General features: G+C 40.2%; 1 protein-coding gene across 2 annotated transcripts in view; it reads right to left on the bottom strand.

The window, feature by feature from the left end:
- PXDN (peroxidasin) overlaps positions 1 to 27390 on the bottom strand; it is a 2220827-nt gene that overhangs the window by 244266 nt on the left and 1949171 nt on the right. For both annotated transcript variants that reach the window (XM_044070259.1, XM_044070249.1), the window contains one exon: positions 14912 to 15120. In XM_044070259.1, coding sequence (XP_043926194.1) covers positions 14912 to 15120 — 209 coding nt within the window. The remainder of the gene's footprint in view (positions 1 to 14911; positions 15121 to 27390) is intronic.

Raw genomic sequence — 27390 nt, forward strand, 5'->3', positions numbered from 1 at the left:
CTACTTGAAATGAAACAACACTATAATGGCTCAAAATCATAGTTCACCTCAGTGCTGTGAGAACCATACAGGGCAACACACTGCAAACTTTTTCTCCCTCTCTGACTCTTAGCTCCAAATCTGCACTTAGTCACTAGAATAACAGGCTTTACATTGAATTTTTTGAAGGATATCAAGTCTGAAATTCAAATATATGTCATTATTTAGTGACTGTAGTACTTAGCACTTCATCAGTGAAAAAACATGCACATCATATCTTACAAGTCCTTTGTTTCCCTGGTAAATCCAAAAAGCAAACAAACAAACAAACAAAAAACTTGCCTTATATCCAGTAGCTGCTTCCCCTGCCAGCAAGTGAAGCGACTATGCATTCTTTTACATTTACAAGCTTTTTGTAAAGATTTCAGTAAAGAACAGAAAGCCGCCAAAACAATTATCAGTGTCAGTGGCGCAACAGATAGCACACTCGCCTTTACTGCAGAATGCTGGAGGTTCTATTCCCATGCCAAGTATAATGATTGCTGACACAGCAGTGCAGCAAAAGGGGGGGTTATACTCCTGAGTATATCATCCTTCAAGATGATATATTAAATGAAGGAATCATCCGTTTGAGTTGGTGGTAGCGGAGACAGATGTAAAAGACACCACAGTACCTAATGAAAAGAGCAGGGGAAATTCCCCAATGCAATGGCCAAGTTTAAATACCCTGAAGAGAGGCTACTGACCTAGTGGGACTAACTTGGTCAACAAGTCACTCACCCACATGTTTAGCACTGGAATCCTGGCAAAGGAGCTGGAATTTTTTTACTTAAAAAAATAAAATGGAATCAAACAGAAAAACATCCCAAAGATTAGTAAACAGTTCACAGACCACCACCCCTTGAACTATAGACCTATTAGCCTAACAAGCCTTATCTGCCAGGCCATGGAGCGAATCATCATGGACCTTATCAACAAAGATATAGGTAATCTTCAAACACTTGTCCCTACTCAGTTTGGATTTGTCAAAGGAAGATCATGCTTGTTAAAGCTGGTGGACTTCTTTGAGACACTCACCAAAGCCCTGGACGAAGGGAAATCTCTGCGTACAGCCTACCTAGAATTAGCTAAGGCTTTTGAGACTATCCCCCACTCAGGCATCATTGACAATCCCACCTAACTAGGTATTAACCCTTATATCATTAGATGGGTCACTAATTGGCTCACTGATGGAACACATATAGTCAAAACAGGGGAATCCACCTCAAACAGCTGACCTGTAACCAATGGTGTACCACAGGGGGACCTCTACTGTTTGAAATCCATTTATATGAAGTATAAGCAAAAACTAAAGGTCAGTGGCTGACAAAGTTTGCTGATGACTGCAAATTGGGAGCGGTCATAGAACCTCCAAATAATTTCAACATCCTACAAGAGGGTCTTACGCAAACAAATGATTGGTGCCAAATTCATAGCCTTAAATTCAATGCAAAAAATGTGTTATCACCTCATTTGTTAACAGCGATGTTCCTGCTAACTACCACATTAATAGCAAGTACACACACAGTGGTGAGAGACCTGGGCACACAGGTTGACAGCAATCTTACCTTTGATCACCATGTCATCACAGTAGTAAGAAGGGCATTCTATATTGCTCGTCTCATAAGTAAGGGCATTGCCTCTGGAAAAAAAGAAGTTATAACCTCCGTGTATTCTTCCCTCATCAGGCCAATAACGCCCCTTTTGGTGTGTACCTTTCCAAGCATCTGCAGCAACTGGCGAGACCACAAAAGTTTTTCACAAGGAAAATTCGAGATCTTCAGCATCTGTCCTATGTGGATTGTCTGAAATCAGTGTCACTTTATTCTCTTTCATACAGACTACTCAGAGGCAATCTCTGCCTTGTATATCAGACAATCTCTGACCCACCTTTACTGGAAATGCATATCTGCAAGTCAAATGGTGCATGGGTTACTCGCTCTAAAGACATTAACCTGGTATGTGACATTAACAGAACCTGCCAGAGTGACAGATTTGTCTCCCAGAGGTTACCACACCTTTGGAACAGACTTTGGAATAAGCTTCATGTTAAACAGAGTATCTCATTAATCTGGATGATTAGATGGGTAACTGTAAATTCACCCTGGGGGGGGGGGGGTTCCACCTGTGTCCCTCTTGGACAGGGGCATTAGATGCTGCTCATGGAAATAAAGGTAAAATTTGTCTAGACCTGTAAGGTCCCTAGGGCCATTAGCCTAGTAACTCCCTAAGATCCTATTCTGTGATAAAGCTGAGTTGAAATAAATAGATTACACAAGGTTTACAGCGGCATACAATTCACTTTAGATAGTACCCATTTAGCCCATACAGGCCAGTTGCTGCATCTAGATAAACACATTTAAGGGGCACAGCAACACATCCCTCTGTAATAAGTGGACGACCTCCCTTACTCTTTGTAGGATCTTTGAAGATCTTTTGTAAGCCATTCTGCAAATGTGCAGCCCTAGAAGAAAGCTTGAAATGCAACTTACATTGACAGCACTGAAGTCTGATTTTCCCACAATATGAACCACTATCAGAAACATGACTTAGATAATGGCTGTCAACTAGGCCTGCATCTCTTCCAGACAAAGTGGGTAGAAAAGCGTACCTTACTATTTGTTCAGGTAGTAAATTGCTGCCAAACTGCATGGCCTCATTACTAGAGGTTCTGGGCTTAACTGACTCTACAGTACCTACAAGGCAAAAAGAACTGCTCCTTATTCCAGAAAAAAACGACGTAAAGAAATTGCATTTGGCTGCCCCACTTTTCATGGGCGATGGCTTGTCTAACATAGGCTCCACCATCCCCAACAATATAACATCTACCTCTGGAATCTGCAGTGGCACCAACTAGGAAAAAGGGATTCCCCATTTACATGTTGACAGTTTCAGTGGCATACAGGGATAAATCCCTCACTAAGGCCCAGGCAACTCAAGTTCAATTAGAAGATCCGAGGTGAAGGGTGGGGTGAATCAGGCCATGCACTGCCACAATTCCTCAGAGGACAGTGGAGATTCTAATCCATGACTTGGGGGTGGACATTAGGCTCATCAAGCTACCACCTAGTGGTAGCCTGCACTACCATGGGGAAGACATTGTGAGAGTCTACAATGACATGACTCATGCATCCCTCTCTGCAAGGGTGGGGTTAGGATAATACAAATTCTCTGATTTCCAGGATGCTGGAAAAGGCACAAAGCATCCCCATGCCTGAATGTCAGCCCCCTCTGGAAAGCTCTCACCCTAACCTCAGGTGAAATCATTGGGTAAGGGTATGAATATAGCAAGTGCAACTGGAGAGACTTGATGGTTGGCGGGCACTGAGGCAAAACTCTCATTAAAAAAGTCCCACCTTCCACTTTATGGAACATGTTCAAAAAATTATGGAGCACTGACAAGGATCTAACATGAGCAGTGACTCAGACAAGGAATGAAGAGTGCCTTCCCTAACAATGTTACATTCAGTGGGGCACTGTCATATCCAGGTGTACCATGGAAACAGTGAAAGTACTGGTAGCCATCAGGTCCTAAGGTGCATTAAAATACACACTCCAATTTACCTCTGCAACCCTACTCAGAAGGCCAGTGCTGTAGTTTCTTAGGCCCTACCCTTGCAAAGAAAGGACAGACTAAGGAAAATAGTCAAATTCTACCTCAAGGAGGGCAATCCTTACATATGGAGCAAAGCTGAGTTATCCTAAATGATAACTACACCAAAGACTGCAAGCATTGCACTGTAAGTCAGGGTTCCATGCATGGGGTCAATTAAAGGTGCCATTAACATCCAGTTACCCATGTAAGGAAATAACAGAATAAAACAGTATAAGAAACTTCTCTGTGTGGAAGATTTTCAATCCATATATATCTAGTTAATCATTGTATATTAATCAGATCAGATAATGGTAGTAGAAGTAGCAAACTTAAACTTGCCCTAAGTCAAAAAATAATAAAAAAATATAATTTTAAATATTATACAGAATTAATAAGTATTCAAAAGTAATCCAAGCAGGGTAGACAGTCTATTTCCAGCTGAATATCCTTTATTAAGTACACAGACAAGCGATCCAAGTAAAACAAAAATAAGAGAATAAGTTTCCTCACAAGCTTTCTAACTATATACATACTATTTATCAGGCAGGGGAGTGGTTTATTGTGCTGTAAAACACAGTGCATTGGTATATATGTTAAATTCATATCCCTTCCCCCATCTGTGTGACATTCAAGCTGGTCCTGCCCTACTTAGCAGCTGTCATGATAATATAATCCTTATGTACTTTAAATAAAATGAATAATGATGTGGTAACTCTTATTTAACCAGATTATTAAGTTTGTGATTTTATCCAAGACAATATACTACATGGCTGGAAATATATAAACCTTAGACCTTTTGGTAATCTAAAACATATATTAATATAACATATACATTTTGCATACAAAAAAAATCAATTGTGCAAATAATATTCTATTTCAATAACCTATTATTAACAAAGATCGTTTTCGTCCTTCTAGACTTCTTCAGGTTGGTGTACAAGAACCATAAAAACTCTACAAAAATATTACTGTATAATTAGCTAGTATTGTTATTACACATTTTGAATAAATTGGAAAAAAGAATAAGGAAAAAATGTATGATGATAGAAACAAAATATACACTTCAATTAAAAATTACTTAAAATGGTATTTAAAACCAACTGGAAGAATAAAACAAAATAAAATTAGTCATGTAAACAATGTGGCAATTTTCTAAGTTCCAGTACACTTTTAAGTGAACAGTAGTAGTTTAGTCTAGGCTTCCTAAAGTTCACCTTTAATTGCCACATGAGTTTATTTCTCCAGCATATTCAGGATGTCTCCTTCAAGATCACCCATGTCTATGCAATCCAGTATCTGGAACTTAAACCTGTGTGTCTTTTATGAAGAGCAAGGTGTTTGGCTAGTGCATTATTTTTACATCCAGAGTGGCTTTCTGCCAGATGACATGAAATCCTATGCTTAAGTTTATTTTCAGTCTTGCCCACATAAAATGTATCACATTCATTGCACTGTGCCCTGTAAATTACTTTTGTAGTATTACAGTCACCCCCTGCACTGGTCTTAATGATTTTCTTTAAATAAGGGCAATAAAATCACCTTGCTATATAAATATACAAAATGTACAATTAGCTTCACATCTTTTAGTTTTTCTCTCATATAGTCTAGGTTTAAATTCAACAAAACTTCTAATGTTCCTGGCCTTCCTGTAAAGAAAGGATGGGGCTTCACCTAAGATGTTAATCAGAAAAGGATTTACTGTGACAATGGCCCAATTTTCTTTAATAACATTTTTGATACTGTGATAATCCAAATTGTATGTCAGGATGCAGCTATTTTTGCATTTGTTATTCTCTGTGGAATTTCTTAACATTCTCCTACTGGGAAGGTTGAGTGAAGGTGCTTCAGTCCTTTTCAGTTTTTTTTTTTTATTTTAACATTTGTTAACTGGGAAAGTCCGACTTGGAATAAAACCAATTTTCAGCGGAGGGCCGGGGAAAATGCTCCACACGCATGTCTTTGTAATGTGGGAGGAAACTGAAGCACCCAGAGGAAACACACACGAACGCAGGGAGGATATGCAGACTCTGCACAGATGGCACCCCAGCCGAGAATCAAATCAGAGAACCTCTTGCTATGAGATGACAATGCTACAGCTTCACCACTGTGCCATCCATTTCTATAATGGGTTTCAGGATTTTTAACATCTGACTTTCATAGCCTCTCACTAGGAAATCATTCTCTAAGTTGTTCAGGTTTCTCAAAAATGGTTCCATCTCTGTGGTAATTCTAACTCATCTATAGCCCTGGGACTTCACCACATTATACTTGTTGTTTGCAGAATGCAGACTTTTACTGTGGAGTAATAAGTTAACCCTTGTTGGTTTTCTGAATAGATCAATGGTGATTCTGTTATTACTGGTGTCCTTGGAAATCTGCGTATCTAAGAAAGTGGTTGAAGTATAGCTATGGGAAGAGGTAAACTTCAGGAAGGGGTTGTTTGATTGAGGTAAGTGATAAAATCTCCAAGCTGCAAGGTACCACCTTCCCACACGATAAAGATATCATCAATATAACAAATAGCATGTGATATGCTGCATGCAGTCTGTGTTCTTTTAACACAAAGTCTTCTTCCCACTTGCCTAGGGCTATGTTAGCTATGCTGGGAGCCATGGCAGCCCCCACTGCTATACCAGTTCTTTGTTTGTAGTGTTTGCCATTGAAAGTAAATAAATTAAAGTCCAGTACAAGATTAATGAGCTTGCTTAACTTTTGCAGTTGTGCCTATGTACCTTGATTATGTTTCTTAAAAGATTCCACAGCTGCTGTTATACAGTAATTGTGAGGGAACACTGTGTACAATGATTCCACAACGATAGTTAATAAAATACTGTCAGCTTCCACTACAATGTTTTTTATTTTCCTCAAAAAATCCATTGAATCTCTTAAGTATGACTTATTCTTTTCTGCTAAAGGTTTCAGCAAATAATCAAGGTAAATAGCTGTGGCTTTAGTAAAGGAACCTCCACTTGCTACCACCGGTCTATAAGGTGGATCTTCTCTGTCCTTGTGTGGCTTTGGTATTTCAAAAAAGTAATGTAAATGTGGACATGGACTCCATAAATAATTATAAAGCTTTACAGTAATAAGTTTTTCTTCCCAAAATGTGGTCAGATTAGTGTTCCATAAATCATATGCTCTTTTTATGTCACCCATGGTAAATAACTCATAAAATATGTTATCCTCTAACATGTTCTGCAGCTGCAGGGCCTCTGAGACTACTGCCAAAAATTTCATAAAGCTCATGTCAGTTCAACTTTTATCACAGTATTTTACCATAAAACACTTTACAAAACAGAGGAAATTCAAATAAGCATGTGTGAAAAGTTAGAAAAAATGCAACTAAAATGCATATTAAATAAAACACATTTCAATATGAAGATAAGCCAAAAAAGTATCATGTTTCTAGTTTAACAAACACAATTATGAACCCCATAATAACAATAGTAAACAAACTAAAAATGTAATTTTAAATAAAAGTTAAAAAATAATTCAGTATCACAAAATCACAATGAAACAGTACAAAATTTCAAATAATTGTTTACAGAATGCAGCATACTATATAATTCAATTTGTTTTTATATAAAATTTTATATAAAGAAACAGTCCACTAGGAAGCCAAAATAATCTGGAACGACGTCAAAATTTATAGGCAACAAGACGTTACCATTTTTAAACCTCAGAACTGTAATTACATGTAAAACACCCAAATGAGAGCACACCAACAGTTGTGCATCTTGTCCAGTGACACATCCAAACACTTGAGAGAAAAAAAAAAACAGAAATTGAAACATCACCCTGTAGTATCAGGTGCATTTGCTGAAATTGATGAGGTCAAAGATGGGCTGAAACCTCTGCATCTTTCTCATGCCTAGCAAGATGCATAACCAGAGCACACTTCATTTTTTTCTTAGGCTGGCAAAGGCTCTATGATGCTTCTGAGCTGGAGAAATTGGGACAGTGTCAAAAATTCTTCCAAATCTCATTGAGATGCTACAGTAGCCCTTAAGGAATGCTGGCCAAGTAACCTTATAATGTATTTTTTGGCCACTTTCAACACTCACTTGTTATGAGTGAAAGCCCTCCAGGATGGAGAAATCCCAAATAATCCCAACTGCCATGAGCAATTATGACTGCTAAACTACAGCTGTGAAGATTGCTCTTGGGATAGCTACCAGAATGTGGCAGAAGAGTCAAGACTGGTTGATACTTGTCTGATTCTACCCCTCATGAACAGATGGAATGACCAAGCCATGGAGGACAGCCAGAGGGGCAGACTCTTTGCTTCTTGACATTATCATTTCCCACTTTTCCTGAAAGGGCTTAGCAACACTGACCTCCCACCAAAAAGGGGCAATGAGGATGGCTTTGTGAAGTTTATCACATAATAAGGAATCTGTCAGCCATACTCTACAGCCCATAAACTTTTGTGCCAGCCACTGCATCAGCACAGTGAAATGTACATAGAAAGTACAGTTGTGTACACTTACCATAAATGTAGATGTTCGAATGTATACACTGTTGCAGTCATCACACTTGGGGGTTATCTGCCTGCAGGTAGCCCTCAGCTGGCCTGAAAACCACAGACTTAGTATTTCTACATCGGATGCTGTCGCTCCAGGACTGATATCAGGTCGTCAGGGGTACAAAAAACAGGCAGTTGATGCCATTACATCAGTTTTTCTTGCCCCAAATGTCTTCTCAGTACAGAGCCAGTGACAGCTGCCCGGCAAGATGCTTCTAGGGCGTCAAAGCCACACTGCAAATTATGCTTGCTGAATTGGCTTGCAGAGTGCATAAGCTTCTGCAATTCTTTATTTTCTGCACAGTCTGAAAAGGTTGCCACTTTTTGTTCAATAAGTTCCATAATATTTTGCTGGTACTTCAGCACGTGCAACAGCAAGAGTTCAGAGGTAAATACCTTCTTAACCCATCTGTCCAAAGCTCTGGAATCCCTGTCTGAAGGGGTGGGATTCTTAGCTGTAGTAGCCTTGATACCTTTAGGCTACTGGGAAATGATCTCTGGGTCAGCAGTAGGATTCTTGAAAATAAATTTGTGAGTGTCAGGTACTCTGTAGTAACTGTCTGGTTTCCTAGGGGCAGGAGGTAAACTGTCAGGAGTAAAACTGGATTCCATAAAAACATCATCCACAACATCCAGGACAGTGGGTATTGCTAAGGGCCTGTGTTGAGGCAGCTCTAGAAATTCTCTGAGTCTCTTTTTGGACTGAGGATAGTCTTGGCATTCCCAGTGGAAATGTTATCGTAAGGTATGCAAGGTTTTACCAAAAGAAAAATCCTCTGGAGGGGAGGCAGAGGGAATGGATTCCTCTGCATCTGAATCCTCATAAACAGATAAGGGCATGTCTTCATAATCAGAAATTGCAGAGTCATTGGACTCCTGTTCTGTAGAAGCTGAAGGGGAATGGATTCTTTGTTTCTTAACAGGGGAAGGCTGACTTCCCCTAATCAGCATAATAAGGTCTTCAGCCATTCTAAGCATTTGTTTTTGTGGCATGGGAGCAGGTGCATGCACTTTGGGCGTCGGTTTTCTAGGCATAGTGCATACTCTAGGCCTAAGAAACTCGGTAGTTTTGGTTAAAAAAGAAGTTGTCAGTTTGAGTCGAACATCAGTTGAGCGAATAACTGCCTCAGAAGCCAGTGCCTGCTCAGTGGCTCCGGACCCATCCAATGTAGAGACATCTGCAGGTTCCATAGTCGATGAAGAGTCTTGCGGCATACCGGACTCCCGAGTGGGTCTCAGTAGAGGACTGCGAATCCACTGAAGCGGGCATCAGGGGCTGCGAAAGCGCCTGAGTACCAGTGGACTGGCGACTAGCTTAACAGAAGCGTTGTCGGCAGTTTTGGACCTATGTGGTCTCTCTCTGTCTTTATCTTTATTTTTTTTTTGAAATATCGGTAGTTGATGGCTTACCGAACCCATTTCAGAATACGGAGATCGAGAGCGAAGGAATTTAGCAACAAAGAGAGCCTGGTGACAAATGGTTTGGGAGTTAAATAAGGCACAAAACCGACAGCGAGGAACGTCATGGTCTGGGCCTAAACAGGTGATGCAGTAAGAATGAAAATCTCTGTGAGGTATTTGCTTTCCACAGGCAAAACAATTGTTAACTTTTTCTGACATTGGTTAGAGCAAGAAAAAAGGATCCCCAATGGGGTACATAGCTTTAGAAGACTTTAGAATTATTAAATTCGTAAACGAAAATTCAGGTAGCGGCCTACCGGCACTTGCGAACTTGCTTCTGCTTCGGGCTCCTCAGCAAGAAAGACTGATGTAATGGTGTTGGCTGCCTGTTTTTATACCCCTGACGACCTGACGTCAGTCCTGGAGTGACAGCATCTGACGCAGAAATACTACGTCTCTGGTATTCAGGCCGACTGAGGGCTACCTGCAGGCAGATAACCCTCAAGTGTGATGACTGCAACAGTGAAACACGAAGAACACCAAAAAAGTTTCTGAACTTTATAACAGCTTTCCACAATGTTCTTTCCTAAAAGAAAGAGTAAAAAGGTCACACAGATAACCAACTGGTTGGGATATTTTGTAGACACCCTAATGTTTATGGATATCAGCTGGGTATGACAACCCTGTGTTTCCAAAGGTCAAACATTCCTCTTATGCTGTGCTGATAATGTCATAAGAAGGCAGAAACATGCATGTCCACAGCTAGAGGGATTTGGCTTTAATGGCCTGAAAGTGTCCATAAATAGACTTAAAAGAAAAAGTCATGGACATTCAGAATTGCCATTTAGCTGAAACACCTGATATCCTTAAAGGGTGATTTGCATATATCCCATGAGGCCTCTGATGTAAGAGGTTTAAGGCATTGCACAGTTAGAAGTCTAGTTTTGCTAGAACATCCTTTCCTGGAAATTATTCTTTATACGGCTTTCATTAATACAAAAAATATTCACAGAGACAGCCAGCAGTACATACATTGTGTGGATGACTACTCTTCTCAAAATGTAGGACTTGGTAAATCTATCCAGATGAGCAACTCCCATAAGACTCTTACAGCAATCCGCTGAATAGTTATCACAAAGTTTACTATGCAAGTAATGTAGGGAATAGACCGCTTGGCCTTCCCTCTGTATCACTCACATACTGAATACACACCTAGGATAATTTAAAGTTGACAATCGGCCTGCCACGTTTCTGGGAGGTGGGAAGTAACCAATGTACCCAGAGAAAACCCATGCAAACACAGGGAGGATAAGCAGACTCCACACAGAAGCCACCCCAGCTGAGAACTGAAAGAGAGAACTTCTTGCTGTGAGGTGATAATCTACTACTGTGCCACTGCAACCAGGAACTTGGATATTAACATTCAAATGGAAATTACATCCTTAGCTGAAGGGCCCTAACCTTTATCTGAACACTGACAAAGCCAAAAGCTTGTTTGTCTGCAGAAGAACTGCAGAAATTATAGGCTGACACAGCAAGGCATATCTCTAAATGACGATAGCAATGAATAATGAAGAGTGTTACTCCTGATTACTCCCTTAACACTGAATATGAAGAGTCAGTGACTGTAGCCGAGTGTTACTCCTGACTACTCCCTTAACACTGAATATGAATTGTCAGCGAATGTAGCCGAGTGTTACTCCTGATTACTCCCTTAACACTGAATATGAAGAGTCAGTGACTGTAGCCGAGTGTTACTCCTGACTACTCCCTTAACATTGACTATGAAGAGTCAGCGAATGTAGCCGAGTGTTACTCCTGATTTCTCCCTTAACACTGAATATGAAGAGTCAGTGAATGAATGTAGCCGAGTGTTACTCCTGACTACTCCCTTATCATTGAATAAGAAGAGTCAGCGAATGTAGCCGAGTGTTACTCCTGATTACTCCCTTAACACTAAATATGAAGAGTCAGTGAACTAGCTTGCTGTTATTCTGAACTGTTTCTCATATTCTGATGATCAAATGTGGTAAAGAACTTTAGGTAATCACCACATCACACTATACTTAACTTCTGACTCCCACCTTAAACTCCTATCAGAGAGCATATACATTTGTTACTGCTTGCCAGACAAAGTATTCTCAGTGTTCTTTTTTAACATTTCTTAGAAAGACTAAGATACAAAGCCAGCTAAGACTTCTAAATCTTATTTTTTTATTTCATATATCTCTATAAAAATAACATATTCTTCCTTTGTAACCTTCTCAAACAGTACATTTAATGTGATACCAAGTTTAATAATGCTTCACTTATTTTGGACACATGAAACACCAACTTACCTGGACACGGATTTAAAGTTCACCTCTCTGAAGTCCAGAATTCCTTTTCAGTTGACTTCAGCATTAATCTCCACTTGCTTTGCAGTTGCCTGTATTTATTTATATTTACTTTATTTTATTTACATTTGTTACTGGGGTAGGGAACTGATCAAATAATGTCCGTTTGCAGGTAGGTTACATTCAATAGTAACAACAACCAATTCTGAATCAGTCAAAATAAGTAACATTATTGATACCATATTGTGCAAAAGAGACTGTTAAACATTAGGTGGAATTACAGAAAAAGAATTAGAGGTAAACATTAGCAACAGCAATATACATATTTACATAAGGCATTCATATTCAGGTGACAAAGGGACACAGTGGCATTGGGGTTAAGATAAGAAAAGAATTAAGTGCCATTAAGATCTTCATTGTTAGGTGAAATGTTCTGCAGTCAAACATTTGCATTCATGTTGCTGTGTTAGAAACTGTTTTATTTGGTATCTGAAAGTAGAGTTTGCGTTGTGAGTGAGACTGGGTGGTAGAGATTGTTGTCAAGTCTTGCATCAAGAACAGAGAAGCTATGATAACAGCATATGTAGCAAAAAGTGGTAGGCCCATATTCTAACTGGGCAACAAGGACCCTTGGCAGCCCTTACTGGAGCTGACAGGAAATGGGAAACGTTATGGCCCCAGAACAGAAGATAGGTAATTCTGGAACTGAATTTTTGGATGTGCTCATGGTAAGTGAGTGACTGGTGAAGTCAGTTACAAAGGTATCTGAAAGACGTAATTCAATCAGCCTGTGTTCCTCATCAAAGACAATGAGGCAGGTAGGTGTTCCAGAGAGTCTTTTACTGGTCCCAAAGAGCAAAGCCTTTTTTTTTCCATTGTGAAGATCATTTTTGGTAATGAGCCATTTGTTTAGAACAAGCAGGTCTTCTTGTTGTTGGGCTGGCATGACGTGATGTTCGAAATTTGATCTGTGGATGACCGTGTCAAGTACATACAAAAGAAGCTGAAGTCAGGGCAGGGTAAAGGGTAGCTTGTTTATAAAAAGGACAATAAAACTGGCACAAGCACGGATCCTTGTGGTATGCTTGAGTCAGCTGTGTGCAATGTCTGAAAGTCAGGAACCAATCCTTACTACAAAAGATCTATTTGCAAGGCAATCTTTGAGCCATTTGGTGGCATCAAGGCTGATTCCTAATTCTAGAAGGTAAGTTAGTACAATTAAATGGTCAACTGTGTTGAAGGCATTTAGGTCAACATTGGGAGTTGGCATAATGGATAAGGTGTTTACCTCACAGAGACAAGGAAAAGGGTTTGGTTCTTACCACTGAAGAGAAATTGGCTAGGCATAAAGTGGTCCACAAGGGCAGCTACCCTATTACTTACATAAGAACCTATGAACCTATGAATATGGCTCCATTTTAACACTTTATTACACAATTATGTTTACTATAACTTCACTTTTCCTTCTCTGCTTACTCGTATCTCTTTCTCATGCCTTTCTTTGACAGCTTTCTTGCTAATTTGCTTCACTTTTTGGGAATGAGTAATTTCTCCTTTTTATCCTTCCTTTTTGGTAGATCACTTCACTAAAATCTGTTGCATTTCTTAATTCTTATATTTTGCTAAACATTTCTGTTCTCTATTAAGAATCGACTGTATGCTAAAACACAATGCACACTAATATAAAAGGGATGTGCACAGTGTGGCTTGTGTGCAAATGCAACTGTTACAATAGCATGATTGATACAACTGAATAGTACTGCTGTAAGAAACACCCTTAGAAATAACCATAAACAAGGCCAACACACCAAGCCACTTCAATTCTCAGCTACAGCGCCTTCTGTGTGGAGACATGCGTGAATGGACGTACCTTCGTTGAAGGTTGTGCGTCAGGGCTGGCAACTCGGCACGTAAAAATCTACTGTCAATCATTAGCGGACCAGAGTTCCGCTGTGGCGACCCCTAACCGGGAAAAGCCGAAAGACACAACATCACCAAATATATATATATATATATATATATATATATATATATATATATATATTTATATATATTTCATGACTGTGTACTTGAGTATATATAGCAACATATGTACTAGTCAAGACTGAGTGTTTGATTGTTAATGAGTGTGTGCTTGTGCCTATGTATGTGTGCAATAAAATAAATGAATACATTTGCAATGCACAGCATGAGTGGAAATGGATATATATCATTAAATTTATCTGATACTGTAAATAAAAAATACACACGTCTTCTACCCCCTGTATCAAAATGTGAGTTTCATGTTCTTTCTCATCCAACTCTCAGCTATGTATAATTATTTTAAAATGACAGCTATGTTCCTGTTGTCTAGTGTTTAAACATCTCATTTTGGTGAAATCCAAGTTCATATAAAATGAGACTTGTCAACGATAACCAAGGGTTCATATTTTCTTTAAAAAACATGGTTATGAATGGATCACATGGGATATCTGCATAGATTACAAAATGGGAAATAATACAGATGACAGACTACAAAACGACACATAAAAACACAATAATAGTAGTAATAAGATGACCTATGATGTACAGCCTCCTGATAATTACAGTTTTCATGAATATGTCATCAAATTATTGCCTGTACTAGCTGGAATCACTTAACCTACAATAGAAATTCTCAACTCTATACTTCTGTGAGTTACCAGAACTTTATATACAATGTAAAAGCACTATGTTAAACAGAAAACTTGAACATCCTTGACTATTTGACTTGTGCCAGGGTTGTGGCTGAAACTGGTTCATGGACCAGGTGACTTGGTTAACAAACAATGAAAATAAACAAACAAATGTAATCCATTTCCCTTCAAACACTTTATAACTACTGTATTTTCAGCCTTCTTCTCTGACACAGGACAGCTACCCCAAAACTCAATGAAGCAAAATAAATACAGCCCCTTTGTATGTATTCTTGTCAACATACAAAGGGAGCTACACAGCTGTGTCATACCTCTAAAGATTCCAACACCCACCCTGTAATAAAATTCCCTTTATACAGACCTTCACAGCAGTCTTGCCAGATCCTTAGGTCCATGCTTGGAATCTCATGACAGCTGGTATACCCATGTGGAAACTCTGCCACTCTGAAGACATCATGCTGCACTCGTGTTATATTGTCTCCATTGTCACAAAGAACTCTTGCAAGTGACGTCTGCTTGATCTGCGTCAGTTGTGCTGGAGTAAAAACACCAGGATTCTCGTACCAAAACCTGTAAGTTCACAGGAAACAAAACAAATTCCTAAACTTTTTAACACACAGAGCTCTTCCTGCTGTCATGTTTCAGCTATGACTCTTCATGGTAGCACTTTTACCTCTGAGCAAAATGATCGGTTCTCTCACAATTCTACTTTTCATGCCCAAAATACACATCAAAAATAGAAGACGATGGCTGTTACCAAACTGGCATTAAACGCTGAACATAACTTCTAAAACACGACTTCTACTCCCTGTGAAAACAAGCCAATATAGGCCAAACTGCATAGCAATCAATAGTTAGACAAGTACTGCTGAGTATTTTATACGACAACTGTTGGCTAGTATGCAATGCTAATAAATTACTAATGTCTTCTTAAAAATAATTCTATTAACTTTTTTTAGAAAATCATATGGGACAGAAAAAGAGACCGAAACATAGATGTTTAACACATCTTAATGAAAAACTGTTATTCCTGATGATTAAAAACATGCAGTCATATTAGCCAAGCATCATAGGAACTAATAAATATTTATGAATATTCATCCACCAGCAAAGCAGTCTGGCAGGGAATTATTCTGATTTTACATGAAAGCCATTTCCAGAAAAAGCGAAGTAAAGCTCAATGAAAGGTTTCAGTCTTTCCAAGCCATACACTCAAAATGAGAGTGAATAATACATGAGCTAATGATGAAAAGAAGTGGAAGATGTAATTTAATTAATTAGAACCACTCAGGTTAAGAGTCAGAAGCAAAAAAGTACATAATAAGCATTGTACAGACATTATGTAACGTACCATTTATATGCAAGACACACCGGGCCCCGCAAATGATATTCCTTCACAGCTATACACACAATCTTAATATTCTACAGACTTCAATTTTTCCAAACCTGCTGTCCAAAACTCTATTAAAAAGTCTAAACTTCTCATCTGCCAAGTACAGAAAGCTTCATTCTGTTTTCCTTAGAATATGCAACTGAGAAAAATTACTAACCCCCTTATGCATATTTTAACTTGTCCCTGGATTTCAGTATAGTACTTTCAATCAAACACTTCACCTTTATTCCAATGCTAAAAGTACCATCCTCTTCAAGGACTTCACAGCTATTTCCAACTTGTGCCCTGTTGCAAAAATCTCTGAAAAACTGTTGTACAAGCAGTTATTTAAGCACGTAAACATATATGGCCTGCTTTCTGACCATCGACATGGCATTCATCATGCCATCACCAGTCCAAAAGCCTTACTGACTGTTACAAATAAAATTTACAGTAAAATTAGTGAAGGCATCATTACTGCTGGTCTGTATATAGACAAGACCAGAATATACTTCTCAGCAAATTACCAAAGCTTAATTTTAGAGATAACACAATGAAATAGTTTCAAGATTACTTCAAATTTATAAACTTTCAAGCTAAAGCCAATAACTTTCTCATAAAGTAAGATCTTCAGTACTGGAATCTCTCAAGGCTCTATCTTTTTTCATTCTTTACTAATGACCTTACTTTTGACTTACTTTCTCAATGTTATCAAATATGCAGATAATATATTGCTGATGAAATCTAATAAATTACATTCAGTTCTACACCCTAACTTACAAAAAAGCTTCACCAATCATTGCCGGTAGTCTTCATCCAACAGATACTACTAATCAGTCTCCAATAAGCTAATGGTATCTTATTTTCTACAGCACAGAAATTAGTAAACCCACCATCCCCTGCTCATTGAAGACACATGGGATAATATCATCCTTAAAGTTACTGAGTACAAGTACTTGGATCACACTCCAGATCCTTCTGTAACATTAACTACCAATACTGGCAATGTAACTAGCAAAGCTATATCCCAATAAAATATATTACAGTATTTCTCATATCCTTTCTATTACTACCTACACAGCTACAGAAAAAAAATACTTCTAACAAAACTAGAATATGGACTCCAATTTTTAACTTTTCATACAATACTCAAAGGGTACAGGTAGTCATGAGCAAAATATACAGATCTATGTTACTGGCTGATGCGGACACACCACTGTGATCTCCTAAAGAACCTCAAATGACTTCCATTTCCAAGCAGGGCTAACTTTCTTTTAGGAACTTTTCTACTCTAAACAATAAACCTAAGTTACTGCCCACTTCTGAGAGTTAAACTTTCTCACCTTCTCATGGCCCCAGCTGACCATCAGCTACCTGGATGTGACATTTATCCTTAAGTGTTCCTCGTATTGTCCTTAGAGCTAGGACCGCACCAGTGGTGTGCTGGAGAGGAGGAGTGGAGCACAGCAGCCTGCAGCATCACATATGCTAGCCCTGTACACCAGGCAGGAGGATTTTTGGTATGCCCTAAGTGGAGCTAGTGATGACTCTGACATCACTGCATGCAACCCATCCTGCTCCCCCTCACTGGCTGATCCAGCACCCAAGCCACTAACTAATCTTGGATCATCTGGGTCATAGTAAGGGCTTCATCCCTTTATGCCACGGAAGCAATGAATTAAACTTCCTCTTAAAGAGCAAGCCTATTTGCTCAAAAATTGATTACCTCATACTAGTCCAGACTCATTTCAAATCAACTGTAGGAGAAAATGCCTTTTCCAGAATAAGGCCTGCCATATGGCACCACCACATAAACGAAATAACACACCTATAAACCTATGACACCTTAAAAAAATGATGAGAACACCTACACAAAAAAGCCATGTTCGCATGCTTTCATTGAATAGGCAAACCACATAAACCAATATAAGCCAATATATATTTGTATTTATATATCATTTTGATATCTGCATATGGACTGAAATTTGCACATTTATTGTAAAAGTAAAATAAAAATGTAAATGTGTTAAGATTTAGTTTTTTTAATGTTATAATTTTTACTGTTATATATGTAATAAAGCTTTATAACACTAGCATTTAGCAGACAGTTTCACATAAAATGTTCATTCCACATTTGCGTACCATACTATACTACACATTTACCATAATACATATAGTACAAATATATGACATGCACATATTACTAGACCACTTTTATTTCACAGGTTCATAGGTGTGTACTAGGCTAACGACCACTGGTCTCCTTTTAAGCCTAGCCATGCATCTCAAATGTCTGACAAGCTTTGGTACCCTTGAAAAGCGTAAGCAGAGGCTTAGGAAATGAAACATTTACAAGAAGGGGCCTGGGTAATGAACCATTTACAGGCTGCCTGTGTCCATTACAGACATAGTTGCCAAACCAGGGATGGATTTCCGTTCCCTATTTAATTGTTGAGTTACACTTGAATTGCGTTACGGAGGAACTCTGCTTCCTATGAATTTTGCATTATTACTGTCAACCTATGTACAGTATATGGCTCTGTCTGCAGTACATGTGTTCTGCTTCTGTACTATGTTTTTACAGTTTGTATTCTTGCATTTGAATGTCTATGCTTGTGGTTTGAGCTAGGATATTGGCTGAAAAGGGTTAACAGATGAGCCCTAAATAACGAGTAAACAAATAAAAATAAACAAAATAAATACAGGTATTAGAAAGTGTATAGCCTATGGCACTGGTTAAAACATCAAATTTAGATACACCATCCACACATCCACCTATTGTCAATACTCACTTTATCCAAATCAAGTCAAGGGAATGCAGAATGTATCCCAGCAAGCAACCGGTATAAGCAGGAAATTAGATGTGGCTAGGATGCTATTGTATGACAACATACTCACACACCTACCTTACTGATGACACCCAACTAGGGGCAATTTGAAGCACCCCCAAATTACCTTATTACATATCCTTGAGATGTGGATGAAAATCAAAAGCTCCAGTGAAAACATACAAGGACACTCTTCTCAAACATACAAGGACACATTTGTTATGAATAAAGGAGGTTTAAATTCTCACACATTCAAATGTTTTAGGTACTGTTCCCATCATGGGGCAAGCTAAATGCAGCATTTCACTGCAATGTATCTGTTTTGAGAGAGAGTGAGTGTGTGTGTGTGTGTGTGTGTGTGTGTGTGTGTGTGGGTGTGTGTGTGTGGGGGGGTATATTATATATGTTATTTTTATTTTATTTTTTAGTTTAGTTTTTCACACTTGCTAACTGTACCTTTATAAGAGCAATAATTAGCAAGGGTTAAGGAAATGGTGTCTCCAGTAATGACTTTCATTTTTAGTGTATGGATTTTATGCCAGAATAAGCATTATTCCTTTTACAAGGCTACCTATTAGGTTAATGCCTCACTTAGGCATATTGATTGTCTAATGGTGATTATTCATTCTCCAAGTCCATTTTCTAAACACATTTAAAACTTTTACTTGACATGTGTACAGTGCTTCAAGGCAAACATTTTGGAGTCAGTATTCAACTGTAGCTGGTAAACAGGTCAGAATGGAAGCCACCAATGTCTTCTAGAAGTCTACATTGTTTCGTAGACTTCTAGAAGTCTACGAAACAATGTGCTATTCAGTGACTTAGTAAAGAAGGTAAACTATTGAAAACTGTCATACAACTTAATTACAGTAAAGAGATGGTTACTCACTCCAGGTACATAGACATTTAAAATAATCTAATAGAACACACATATATGGTAAAATGTAAAGGCTGCACACTCAAGCTATAATTTGCCTTGGCCCTTTGTAAAATTTGGCTAGAAAATCATGCTAACACTGAAAGCTACAATTTCCATATGTTGTTGTGTCTTTTGGCTTTTCCCGGTTAGGGGTCACCACAGCAGAACTCCGGTCCGCTAATGATTGGCAGTAGATTTTTACATGCTGAGTTGCCAGCTCTGATGCACAACCTTCAACGAAGGCATGCCCATTCACGCATGTCTCCACACAGAAGACGCTCTAGCTGAGAATCGAACAGGACAACGTCTTACTGTGAGGTGACAACGCTACTACAGCACCACCATCGCAGTCTACAATAACTTAACACTGAAAGCTCAATGGGTGCTCAGAGTCAAGGAGTGCATCACTGTTGTGTCAAACAACTTAGCAACTCTCCAGTAGTTTGATCCTTGTTTATTTATCCATGCATTAATGTATTCAGCCTTGAAAGTCTGATTGGAACAGTGCCATGTGGCCCTGCTGCTGACTTATCTGCTGCCTATTTCCATGTCTGTATATGCAGTATGAATGCTGAACATAATGCTACAGTATCACAAAAAAGAAGAGACACTTGGACTTGATACTGAAGTGTTAAACCTTCTCCTCACACCTGTATTGTTTAAACAGAAAGACTCAGTTGTAGGGCACACAGTATGCCTCATATACCACCTGGTTTTACAGACTGGGTCCCAGCTTTGGTGCTTTAGTGTACAGTTTACACGTCCTCCCTGTGCCCATGACAATTTTTGCAGAGTTTCCAGTTTCTTTCTGATAAGTCAATTGTTGATCCTTCTAAACTGTTTGTAGATGAGTGCGTGTATGTGGTTGTGTGTGTGTGTAAGTATGTGTTAAATGGCATGGCATCCCATTCAGGAATGGTCCTCTATGTTATGCCCTTTGCTTGTCAGGATTGGTTCCGGTGCCCCTGCAACTCTTAACAGAACAAATCAGATATTGGATAGTGAATGGATAAGTGGCTTTTTTTGTGTAAAATGTATTATTCATCCTCTGCTTGTTTAACTTAAGCCTAGCCACATATCCCTAAAGTTTGGAAAATAGATGTAGTGGTGCCCCTGCACAAACAGAGCTCTCCCACAGAGCTTGGAAATTAGAGGCCTATTAGCCTAAGTAGCCTAATTTGTAAGGTCCTGGAATATGTCACATTTGATTTCATAAACTACGGTACTAAAAATCTCAATCAACTGGATCCACAACAGTTTGGTTTTGTCAATGGCAGATAATGCCTACTCCTGGTTTGGTAAACTTCTTTGAGACGGTTATAAAGGCAGTGGACAGTGGCCACTCTGCCACACAACATCTTTGGATTTGGCCAAGGCCTCTGACACTATACCTCACACTAGCACTGTAAACAAGGTAAAAGAACTAAAGGCAGACCAAGATGGACTGTAAAATGGCCAAAGGGTAGAATTCACACAGATAGCAGGTGTCACTTCAGGAAGTAAGAAAGTAACCAGTGGAGTACCATGGGGCTCTGTATTTGGGCACTACCTTTTTGGTATACAGTTTTCCAACCTCAATAATGGAAACCTTGATGGATGGCTAACCAAGTCTGCAGATGACTGCAAGCTGGGTGACATCATACATTCTCCCATTAATACAGAAGTGCTTCAGCAAGAAAGTACAATTGTGTACACTTACCATAAATGCAGATGTTTGAGTGTATTCACTGTTGCAGTCATGACACTTGGGTTATCTGCCTGCAGGTAGCCCTCAGTCGGCCCGAATACCAGAGTCTTGGGATTTCTGCATCAGATGCTGTTGCTTCTTCCATGACGTCAGGTCGTCAGGGGTATAAAACAGGCAGCCGACACCATTACATCAGTTTTTCTTGCCCCAGATGTCAGAAGCCCTCCCAAACAGGAAGCTAGTATATGGTGTGGAACACCACCAGTAAAAAGTAAATACCACTGTCATAAAAAATGGCCATATAGAGGATAGGTAGAAAGGATAGAGAAAAACAGGGGGCTAGAGGGAGGGAAACCAAGACTGTAACAGTGAATCCACTCGAACATCTACATTTATAGTAAGTGTACACAACTGTACTATGTTCTTCGTGTTTCACTGTTGCAGTCATCACACTTGGGTTGATTCCCAAAGCTGAGGAAGGGTGGAGGCAGTCAAGAGAAGTTAGGGCTGGCTAGCAGGCCTTGTAAGACTGCTGTAGCAAATCCAGCTGTGGATTTAGAAAAAATAGGTACGTGGTAATGCTTGGTGAAGATGTGTACAAAACTCCAGCTTGCAGCTTCCAGAATGTCCCTGGTAGGGACTCCCCTGAGAAATGCTGTAGACGTGGAAGCAGCCCTAGTGGAATGTGTTCTGATCCCCTGTGGGGTAGGTTTTCCATGGTGTTTGTAGCAGAAATGGATGCAGTGTGCTATCCAGTTGGAAATGGTTTGCTTTGAAATGGCCTTGCCCTCTGCCCCTGTAGCAAAGCTGACTAGAAGCTGGTCAGATTTTCTGAAAGGTTTAGTTCTGTCAAGGTAGAACCTGAACTGTCTGTGCATATCCAAGGAGTGCAGGATTATTTCCCCTTTATTTTGAGGTTTAGGGAAGAAGGTTGGCAAATGGATGGCTTGGTTTACAGCCACATTGGAGACCACCTTAGGCATAAAGGATGGGTTAGTCCTGAGGGAAACCATGTCAGCATGAAAAATAATGAAGGGTTCCACAGCCATTAGTGTCTGTAACTCAGACACTCTTCTAGCTAAGGTTATGGCTAAAAGCAAGGCTGTTTTCCAAGAAAGGAATTTTAACTCTGCTGAAGCCGCAGGTTCAAAAGGGGAAGTGTGAGCTTTTCCAGTACAAAGTTAAGGTCTCAGGCAGGGGTGGATGCTCTCCTAGGGGTCCTTAAGTTGTTATCTCCTCTCAAGAACTGTTTGATAAGAGGGTAAGAGAATATAGGTGGCTCAGTATTATAATGAGCTGAGACAGCAGAGGCATGAATCTTAATTGAGGAGAAGGATAGGCCTCTGTGGAATAGCTCTGCTAGGTAATCAAAGATTTGAGGTAAGGAGGGCACAGCTGTGTCCTTTCCTTGAGACTGATTCCAAACACAATATATTTTCCACTTTTCAGCATAGGATTTCCTAGTACTAGGCCTTCTGGTCTTAAGAATGACGTCCAGCACCTGTTTGCTGAGGGTTGCTGATGGAGTATTCAGGGGATAAAAGCCAGGCTGCAAGGTTTAGGGTTTGCAGCTGTGGATGCAAAATCCGTCCCTTCTGCTGAGACAGCAGGGAAAGTGTCTGATGAAGCTGCCAGGGTGACACTGTTGTCAGACTGCGTAAGATTGGGTACCAGTGCTGACGTGGCCAGTCTGGGGCAATAAGAATTGCCCTTGGGCTGTCCTGTCTGATATTGAGTAGTACCTTTGAGAGGAGGGGCAGAGGAGGAAAGGCATAAATTGAGAGGTTTTCCCATTTGAAGGATAAGGCATCTACCTTTCAGGCCCTGCTGTGAAGGTTCCTGGTGCAAACTTTTCTCAACTAGTGGTTCTCAGGGGAGGCAAATAGGTCCACCTCCAGTGTTCCCCACCTCTGGATTAGAAGGTTGAAGGTGTTGGGCTCCAATTTCCACTCGTGTAGGTCCAGATTTCTGCTTAAGTCGTCTGCCAGTGAATTATGTTTGCCTGGCAGGAATTGAGCTTGTAGATGTACTTGGTTGCTCAAGGCTGTACTCCACAGGGCCATGGCTAACCTGCAGAGTGGGTAGGAATGGGTTCCCCCCTGCTTGTTTATGTACCACATAATTGTGGTGTTGTCCATTTTTATCAGCAGCTGTCCTGGATGGATTAGGCATTTGAAGGCTGTTAGAGCACACTGTACAGCTAACGTCTCTTTTTGATTGATGTGCAGGAGAATTTGTCCTGGGCTCCACTTGCCCAGAATGCATTTGCCTGCCATGTGAGTCCCCCATGCATAGTCTGAAGCATCTGTAGTCAGGATTTGGGTGGCGAGGGGTTGAGTGAAAGGCAACTCCTTTGCTGTGGTTGCATGCTTCTGCCCATCAAAGGAACTCTGCCCTTAGACAAGGTATGATAGGAATGACTGTTTCCAGGTCCTGAGAATGCTGGCACCAAAGACTTTTTAAGTACCACTGAAGCTTCCTCATATGCAGTCTTGCATATGGAATTAGCAGAATGTATGAGGCCATGAACCCTACAGCTTGCAGTATTTTCCTTGCAGATAGCTGGGTTTTCGTGGCCATTTGTCTGAAGTAGTTGTTCAAATAGACCTGTTTTTCTGGAGTGAGAAATGCCATCTGGGAAGTTGTGTTCAAGGTTGCCCCCAGGAATACAATTTTTTGACTGGGCACCAGTTGTGATTTCTTTTCGTTGATGGTGTACCCCAATGAAGATAGGAGTCGTTTTACAAATGCCATGTGCTGAAGTAGCAATTCCTGATTGTCCACCTGAATCAGGCAACCGTCCAAGTATGGGAAAATTTGGATATTTCTCTGCCTGCAGTATGCAATGGCTGGAGCCAGGCACTTGGTGAATACTCTGGGTGCAGTAGATAAGCCAAAGGGAAGGGCAGGGAACTGATAGTGCATAGAGCCTGCCCTGAAGTGTAGATATTTCCTGCAAGACTCCCTTATGGGGATGTGCAGATAAGCTTCTTTTAAGTCTAGGGTGACTAGCCAGGCATCCTTGGCTAGCATAGGGAGAAGCTGTTGCAGGGTAAGCATTTTGAATTTTGGGACCACCAAAAAGGTGTTGAGAATTGATAGATCCAGGACTGGGCGCCAAGAGCCTCTTTTCTGGGCACCAGGAACAGTCTGGAGTAGAAACCCTGTCCTCTTTGTTCTACTGAAACAGGTTGGATGGCCCTGATATTGAGCAGGGAAAGTACTTGCTTTTGAGCCTCTGCCCACTGGTTTGGAGGAAGGTCTGGAAACCCACTTGGGGTTGGCAAGGAATGGAAGTAGAATATGTACCCCTGGGATACAATGTTTAGAATCCATCGGTCCTGAGTAATGGACCTCCAGTTTTTGGCATGAAGGGCAAGTTTTCCTCCTAAGGACGCAAGCAGTTGAGCAGGGCTGGGAAGGATAATAGAAAAGTCATTGTGAACTTTTCCCATAAGGGGGTGGCTTGCCACTCCCTGTTTTTGAGGTGGGAGCACTCCATTGTTTAGATCTCTGCATACCCTGAGACTGTAGTCTTGGTGGTCTGGTTCCCCTGGGTTTAGACTGAGAAGGCCTGGAAGGGGCTGGAAAGGATCAGTTGTTAGAAGGCTAATGCCTACTGAATCAAGGTGGCTGCACTTGTAAGAATTCTTTATTAGTTTGCATAGATTTAGTTTTTTCTTTTTTCTTCCATCTTTTTAAGAACCTCTTCTGCTTTGGTGCCAAACAAACGGTCCTGGTTTAAAGGAGTGTCTAGTAATTTTGATTTAACATGATCTGGCAAGGTTTGTTGCTACAGCCAAGCATGCCTTCTCAGTACAGACCCAGTGACTGCAGCCCTGCAAGATAATTCTAGGGCATCAAAGCCACACTGCAAAGTATGCTTACTAACTTGGTTTGCAGAATGCATTAACTATTGTAAATCTTTATTTTCTGCACAATCTGGAGATAACATCATTTTTTGTTTAATTTGTTCCATAGTATGTTGCTGGTACTTCAACATGTGAAACTGGCAATTCAATGCCCTGATGGCAAGAGTTGCAGCGGTATATACCTTCTTACCCCATCTGTCTAAAGCTCTGGAATCCCTGTCTGAAGGAGTAGGGTTTTTGGCTGTAGTAGCCTTAATCCCTTTAGGTCATCTTGGAAATGGTGTCTGGATCTGCAGTAGGATACTTAAAGAGAAATTTGTGAGAATCACGTACTCTGTAGTACCTGTCAGGTTTTCTAGGGGCCAGTGGTAAAGTGTCTGGAGTAAGACTGGATTCCATGAAGACATCATCTACAACATCCAGGACAGGGGCTATAGCTAAAGGCCTGTGCTGAGGCAACTCTAAAAATTCTCTGAGTCTCTTTTTGGACTGAGGATAGTCCTGGCATTCCCAGCAGAAATGCTCTCTTAAAGTATGTAAGGTTTCACCAAAAGAAAATACCCTGGAGGGGAGGCCGAGGGAATAGATTCCTCTGCATCTGAATCCTCAAAGGTTGATAAGGGTATGTCCTGGTAATCAGAATGGTCAGAGTCATCAGACTCCTGGTCTGTAGAATCAGAAAGAAACTCAATTCTTTGTCTCTAAGCAGGGGAAGGCTGACTTCCCCTAATTAGGGTGATAAGGTCTTCAGCCATTCTAAGCATTTGTTTTTGTGGCATGGGAGCTTGAGCATGCGCTTTGGACATCGGTTTTCTAGGTGTAGCGTGTACTCTGGGCCTGAGAAACTCGGTAGATTTAGCTACAAAATGAAGTTGTCGGTTTAATGCGAATATCGGTAGGTCGGAATACACTCTCAAAAGCCGGTGCCTGCACAGGATCCGTCCAAGGTAGAGACATCCGCAGGTTCCATAGTTGAAGAAGCATCTCGCGGCATACCAGACTCCGAATGGGTCTCAGCAAAGGCCTGCGAATCTGCAGAAGTGGGCATCAGGGGCTGCAAAGGCGCCTCACTGAGTACCGGCAAACTGGCAACTAGCTTAACCGAAGTGCTGTTGAACGTTTTGGACCTATGCGATCTGTCTCTGTCTTTATCTTTACGCTTTTTAGGAAGATCGGTAGTCGGATGGCTTATTGAAGAATACGGAGAAAGAGAGCAACAGAATTTAGTGACAAAAATAGCCCGACGACGAATGGTTCGGGCGTTAAACAAGGCACAAAACCGACAGCGAGGGATGTTGTGCTCTGGGCCTAAACAGGTGACGCAGTAAGAATGAAAATCTCTGTGAGGTATTTTCTTTCCACAGGCAAGACAATTGTTAACATTTTCTGACATCGGTTAGAGCAAGAAAAAATAATCCCCAACGGGGTACTTAGCTTTAGAAGACTTCAGGTTTGAAACTCGAAAAACAAAAATTTCAGGTAGCAGCCGACCAGCACATGCGAACTGTTTCTGCTTCGGGCTCCTTCTCGGCAAGAAAGACTGATGTAATGGTGTCGGCTGCCTGTTTTATACCCCTGATGTCATGGAAGAAATGACAGCATCCAACGCAGAAATTTATTTTATTTATTTATTTTTATTTATTTACATTTGTTGACAGGGAGAGTCCGACTGGACACAGGTCCATTTTCAGCGGGGGCCCGGGGAGAAAAGCTCCACATTAAGTATTATTTGCATTATACAGTTAAAAAACATAGCATTTAAATATGGACATTAGTCCAGTTAAGGACGCAAGTCAAGAAGAAAACAGATGTAAAACAGCTGTAGAACATAGTACAATTTTAAAATATGGTGACATATACTAAATATGGTTACAAATGTAGTTGAGATTCATCAGTGAATAATTGATACAATCTGTTTTTGAGGTATGTAACAGCCATTAGCAGTTGTTGCTATCCCAAGACTCTGGTATTCATGCCGACTGAGTGCTACCTGCAGGCAGATAACCCAATTGTGATGGCTGCAACTGTGAAACACGAAGAACATCTAGTCCTTACAAAACAGTCGTGTAAAGTGAAAGGGCTCAAACTAAATAAATAAAAATGCGCAGCATTGTCATCTTTGGGAAACAACCCTTATCTGTAACTTTTTACCATATCTACTA

This window comes from Protopterus annectens, chromosome 1.part0, assembly GCF_019279795.1.
Source record: "Protopterus annectens isolate FY-2018-M chromosome 1.part0, PAN1.0, whole genome shotgun sequence".
NCBI classification, from domain to species: domain Eukaryota; kingdom Metazoa; phylum Chordata; order Ceratodontiformes; family Protopteridae; genus Protopterus; species Protopterus annectens.